The 6,593-nt window shown below is 48.9% G+C and overlaps 1 protein-coding gene across 1 annotated transcript in view; it reads right to left on the reverse strand.

Annotated features, from left to right (window-relative positions):
• The window catches only part of VWA2 (von Willebrand factor A domain containing 2), a 28,952-nt gene that overhangs the window by 20,254 nt on the left and 2,105 nt on the right, over positions 1–6,593 (reverse strand). The window contains exon 3 of the mRNA XM_014546409.1: positions 4,261–4,394. Coding sequence (XP_014401895.1) covers positions 4,261–4,394 — 134 coding nt within the window. The remainder of the gene's footprint in view (positions 1–4,260; positions 4,395–6,593) is intronic.

A 6,593-nucleotide genomic window follows, 5' to 3' on the forward strand; every position in this document is an offset into this window, starting at 1 on the left:
ATTGATATGTAAAAGACTAACAATCCAACAGAAAAAAATGAGCAAAAGATATGAACAGCGATCACAGAACCGGAAATACAAATGGCTTAGTATACAAACATAGATTTGAGGGCACCACATTCAGATGTAGCAAAAAGCCAGATATAATGTTTGTAGGGGGGAACCAGCATTCTCGAGCTTTATGGTAAGAACATAAATCTTACAGCATCCGTGGGAGCAATTTATCAATATTTATTGAAAATTACAGATGCACAACGCTATTGGGAATTGATCCTACAGATATACATGTGTAAATGGAATATTTACAAGCTCACAGTATATCTGTCATTGCAACTGTCCATCAATAGGGGGTTGGTTCATTAAACATTAGTAAATCCTTACAATGGAACATTAATCAGCTGTAAAAGATAATATATACCTACATTAATGCCTATATTACCAAGACATGAAAAAATTTCTAAGACATGTGAAGAGAATAAGGCAAGGAACAGAACAGTGTGTATCACCTGCTACTCAATGTATAAAAAGGGGGTGAAGGGCCCTAACTGGTTTGGCTCAGTGGATAGAGCGTCAGCCTGCGGACTCAAGGGTCCCAGGTTCGATTCCGGTCAAGGGCATGTGCCTTGGTTGCGGGCACATCCCCAGTGGGGAGTGTGCAGGAGGCAGCTGATCGATGTTTCTAACTCTCTATCCCTCTCCCTTCCTTTCTGTAAAAAAATCAATAAAATATATTTTTTAAAAAGGGGGGTTGGGGGGATAAGGACATATACACACATTGCTTATGTTTGCATGGAGGGATTCTGTAGGGATGCTCAAGAAAGCAGGTAGGGGGACCGAGCAAATGGGAAGTGTGTGAGCAGATGGGAAAAGGAGGGACACTTTTCACTAGACGTCTTTTTTATTAAAGCATCAGAATGAATTACTTGGTTTAAAGGAAAACCTCCCTGGAGACCAACAGCTGGGTGCATTTACTTGAATTAAACAGGAAGGATGCAACTTCAAAACAAGATACAAACAGCTTGAGTCAGCAGCCAAGGCATTTAATTTAATTGGTGGTTTGGGAGCAAAAAGAGTTGCCTTTTATCTTCCGTTTACTGTGTGCTCAGAAGCCAGCCCGCCCAGACTTCTCACCTCCCTGCTGTAATCATTATATTACAGCCAGGAAGTGAACTTCTCAGCTTGCGTGTTTTTTTTTTCTTCAATCTTCTCAGCTTTTAAGTATTGAGAGGAAGACTTCAAACACCTTAAATCCACCTCAACAACAAGCATCCATAAAAGCCTTAATTATAGCGACTTGAAAATGTCTTCCTGAAAACTGAAGTTACTGAATGCAAAATCTCTTGTACAATGGAGATAACAAGAAGAAAAAAATGCAGCAGCAAGAACAAAAAACCCGGAGCCACAAATCAGATGGAACCATCTGAAACCGCCCTGACGCAAAAAACCCTGCACTGGCATTCCAGCAAGTCGGCCGGAGCACAGGGAGGTCATGATGCTCACGCACGCCCTGAGACAAACCCCAACTCCTCTGCGCACCAAATCTGTCTGCGAGGAAGTTTCTCTGGGGCCGAGCCCACACATAGCTCCCTGCACACCAGCTTCTGCCCTCTTAAGACAATGGAGCCACTCTGTACCCTCTTTCATTTAAAAACTAGAGGCCCGGTGCATGATATTAGTGCATGGGGGGTCCCCTCAGCCCAGCCTGCACCCTCTCCAATACGGGACCCCTCAGGGAATGTCCAACTGCCAGTTTAGGGATCGGGCCTAAACCGGCAGTCAGACATCCCTCTCACAATCCTGGACCACTGGCTCCCAATTGCTCGCCTGCCTGCCTGGTTGCCCCTAACTGCCCCCGCCCCTGCCAGCCTGGTTGCCCCCAACTTCCCCCCCCTGCTGGCCTGATCTCACCCCCAACTGCCCTCTCCTCTCGGCCTGATTGCCACTAACCCTCAGTCATTTGGTCGTCCCTCACTAACCACCCTGCCAGCCTGGTTGTAGGCAGCCATCTTGTGAGGGGATGAGGGTTAATTTGCATATTGCCTCTTTATTATATAGGATGATAACCAGGTTCCCTCCTATTTGGAAATTTCCAGGCCTCTCACTGCTCCACTCCTTGTTGTGGGCACTGTCTGGTTTGCCAATGTCTAACCTACGAACGCCACGTTCTAGATGTGGCCTGGCAACACTGAGATGAAGTTTCCTGAACTCTGGGGCCCTGTGGGTTGGGACAGGTACTCCCAACACCACCAGCCATAATGTTTTTTTGTTTCTCTTTGAGAATCTTGAATTCCATCAGCACCCTCCACATCCACATACATACATACACACACAACCCAGACACCCAGACACACACACACACACACACACTCAGACACACAATGCCATGTTGTCACTTCCGATATGACAGCAGGTGTGAAGGCTGAGCCTCATTACCTCATCCTACCCAATGGGTAGGGACAAATGACCTATGAAACAAGTCCCGAGCTGATAGTCAAGAGCCCAGTTCTTCCATGTTGAGCTCTCTTGTAAGATTGCTGTGTGACCCTAAGCCAGTGGTCGGCAAACTCATTAGTCAACAGAGCCAAATATCAACAGTACAACAATTGAAATTTCTTTTGAGAGCCAAATTTTTAAAATTTAAACTATATAGGTAGGTACATTGTTATTAACTTAATTAGGGTACTCCTAAGGCTTAGGAAGAGCCACACTCAAGGGGCCAAAGAGCCGAATGTGGCTCGCGAGCCACAGTTTGCCGACCAAGGCCCTAGGCCATCACTTAGGCTCTCTAAGCCTGTTTCCTCATCTGTAAACATCCTCTAATCATCCATACAAGTTCTTCTCTCCCAACTTGCCCTCTGCTGAGAGCTCTCGGCCACCCCCTTCAGGACATACAACATCAATGCCATGGCCAACAGTGTTGGGTCTTTATGGCTCTTCCTCCATGAATAACTAGTGGAATTCAATAGGGAATCCTTTCCTTTGAAAAGCGGAGCCCTGTGTGGAAGAGCGTGGAGATTGAGCAGACCCTTTTAGGGTCTGTGATGGGCTGACTGTACAGTTGGAACTTCTGGGATGCTCTGCTATGGTGTCTTCAAATAGCTCTGAAGGCTGCCTGCGGTCCAGGGAATGTGCTCACTCTCCCAACATGACAGGCCATTCTGGAGAAAATCTGTCCCCCATAAAAGGCCACTGTTGCTCCTAAATCCTAGGGATTTTTGTAGGATTAACCCAGGAATGTCATCTTGGAAAACCATCTGTGGGAGTATATTTAGAATAATTTTCTGGGTGAAAGGGAACAAGCCTTTGTCACTTTGATGGATACTGTCGGGGCTGCACTCTGGCTAGCAGTGTGTGAGAACGGCAGTTTCCCGGAGACCGGCCAGGGCAGCATGTCACCAAACTTCGGATTTTTGCTAATCCAGTAAGTGAAAACTGGTAACCCGTCGGAGGTTTGCTATTATAGTACATTGTCTGCTATTGCATTGCTATTTCATATGTCCAAGGGCAATTTGTGTTTCATTTTCTGGGAATTGTCTGTAATGTTCATCACCCATTTTTCTATTGAGTCATTCCAAAATGCCCCTTTTAGCCACCAGAGCCACAGCCAGCACACTCTGCGGGCACTTAAAGCCTACTATGCGGAGCCAGGAAGAACAAGAACTGAACATACTGGCTGCATCACTCAGGCAGGAGCAGTTCAAGTGAACAGAGAGGGTAGGAGGAGCTGCGCTTTGTGCTGAGATTCTAGTCTTAGGAGGTAGTTCCATGCTTTCCCCTTTCCCACTGTTGAGCAAATACAACATCTTTCTAGTGGGAAACCAAATCCACGTGTTCACCACCACCCCATGGACGTGGATGAGCAGGTGCCTCAGGTCTTGCCATACTGTCTCTTCCCTTGAACTACTGTGATTGGTTAAGGGATTGTCACGTGACCTACACCTGCCCAATCAGAGCCCTCCCTGGGATTTCTGTCAGATGCAGGGGACGAAGTCCACTTTCTTTTTACCGGTGTCACTAGCTTCAAGGACACAGCAAGGCAGCTTTGCTATGTGTGGGAAGGAAGCCAACCGTTGCAAGCAAAACTGAACGAAGAAAAAGGGGGATTGAGCCCTTGGATCCCACGGGGCCTGGAACCATGATTCACCCCCTTGGTCTTTCCACTTCCACAAGCCAGGAGTGCCCTCTTCTGCTCAAGACTGGATTTCTGTCACTTGCAGCCAAAGACGTCCTAAATACGGAGACAGCAAGACTTGCACTCACCCTCTCGGGGTGGATGTCCAGAGCAGCGCAGACCGTGATGGCGAAGTGCTTGGCCCTTTCAAAGCTCCCTTTCCCGATGCTGTGAGAGCCATCTATCAGAAACAGGACGTCCACCGCGGCGGAGCACCATACAGCTGGGGAGAGGGGGACAGGCAGGTGACCATCAGCTTCCTTGCAGTCGGGTCCAAAGAGGGTCTCACTCCCAAAGCAGAGAGGAGGCAGAAAGGACCCGTGGTAGGTCAGTGAAGGAAGGGATGCTGGAAAAGGTCCAGCCAGCGGCAGCCCCCTCTGCAGCAGGAAGTACATGCCCACACGGGCATGATGCTCAGAACAAGACCCTGAAGGTCTGGGGTAACGGGAGAGTCTAATCCAACAGCACTGACTGAGTCGTGTGGCCGCGGGGGCTGCTGGGCCAGTGCGGGATCCTGAGGAGCCCTGGTCCCAGCCCTCAGGGACCACAGTCTGGTCTGGGACACAGCCAGGCACCCTGGTACATGAGTCACGTTACCCAGGAGTTCAGTAACAGCAGCACTGACCGCACCTTTCCCACGTGCCGGGCGCTGCTTTAAACACTTCATATGGACTGTTCACTTCATCCTTACATCCACCCCTAGATGACTACCTTTTAAAATATATTGTTATTGATTTCAGAGAGGATGGGAGAGGGAGAGACAGAAACATCAACGATGAGAGAGAATCATCGATTGGCCACCTCCTACTGGGGATCGAGCCTGCACCCCGGGCATGTGCCCTGGTCAGGAATTGAACTGTGATCTCTGGTTCATAAGTTGATGCTCAACCACTGAGCCACGCTGGCTGGGCGACTATTTTTTAAATTTTTAAACAGTTTTATTGAGGTATCATTCACACATCATATAATTCACCTACTTAGAGTATATAATTCAACGTTTTCAGTATGTTCACAGATGCATTCCATCGTCACCTCAGTCAATTCTGGAACATTTTCCGTCCCCTCATAAAGAAACCCAATGCCCTTTAGCTATCAGCTCCCTAGCCCCTCGCCCCCACCCCTGTTCTTACGATGCTTATTCTCACAGGAGAGACGAGGAAAGCAGGGCACAGTAACATCCCCAAGGACAAAGCCCGGGGAAGCGGTGGAGCCAGGAATCACGTCCAGGCTGTGTGGCCCCAGAGTTCAAGCCCCACCTCACCGTGAAGATGCAAGACCGCGGTAGTGAGAGAGGCACCGTGATAGGCAGCAAATGCAGGGATTTCACCAGACAGGGAGGAGGGATGTGCAGGGCCCTGGGTGTGGGCTGCTGTGGCTTGAGCACATGGAGGGGATGGCGGAAGAAGACGGAATATGGTGGTGGATGAGGCTTGTTGGGTGGACAGTGGTCACCAACAGAAGGCCTCAAAGAGTAGGCCAAGAAATTTGGCAACAGGTGAAATAAGTCAGTCAGGGAAAGACAAATGCCGTATGATTTCACTTACATGTGAAATCTAGAGAACAGAATAAATGACAAACAGAACAGAAACAGACTCATAGACACAGAGAACCCCAGAGTTCAAGCCCCACCTCACCGTGAAGATGCAAGACCGCGGTAGTGAGAGAGGCACCGTGATAGGCAGCAAATGCAGGGATTTCACCAGACAGGGAGGAGGGATGTGCAGGGCCCTGGGTGTGGGCTGCTGTGGCTTGAGCACATGGAGGGGATGGCGGAAGAAGAAGGAATATGGTGGTGGATGAGGCTTGTTGGGTAGACAGTGGTCACCAACAGAAGACCTTACTATGCTGTGCACCTGAAACCAATACAAACTAGCATTGAAAGTAAACTGTAATTGAAAAATAAATTTTAAAATGAAATTTGGCAACAGGAATTTACCAAAGGTTTTACCCAGGAGAGGGACTTGGTCGGGCGGGGAGGTGGGGGACTAGGTGAAAAAGGTGAAGGGACTAAGAAGTCCAGATCGGCCCTAGCCAGTTTCGCTCAGTGGATAGAGCATCGGCCTGTGGATGGAAGGGTCCCAGGTTCGATTCTGGCCAAGGGCACAAGCCCAGGTTACAGGCTTGATCCCCAGGAGGGGGCGTGCAGGAGGCAGCCGATCAATGATTCTCTCGGGAGGTGGGAGACTAGGTGAAAGGTGAAGGGACTAAGAAGTTCAGATCGGCCCTAGCCAGTTTGGCTCAGTGGATAGAGTGTCGGCCTGCAGACTGAAGGGTCCCAGGTTCGATTCTGGCCAAGGGCACAAGCCCAGGTTGCAGGCTTGATCCCTAGTAGCGGGTGTGCAGGAGGCAACCGATCAATGATTTTCTCTCATCATTGATGTTTCTCTCTCCCTCTCCCTTCCTCTCTGAAATAAATAAAAAT

Source organism: Myotis brandtii, unplaced genomic scaffold (assembly GCF_000412655.1).
Source record: "Myotis brandtii unplaced genomic scaffold, ASM41265v1 scaffold441, whole genome shotgun sequence".
In the NCBI taxonomy this organism is placed as follows: domain Eukaryota; kingdom Metazoa; phylum Chordata; class Mammalia; order Chiroptera; family Vespertilionidae; genus Myotis; species Myotis brandtii.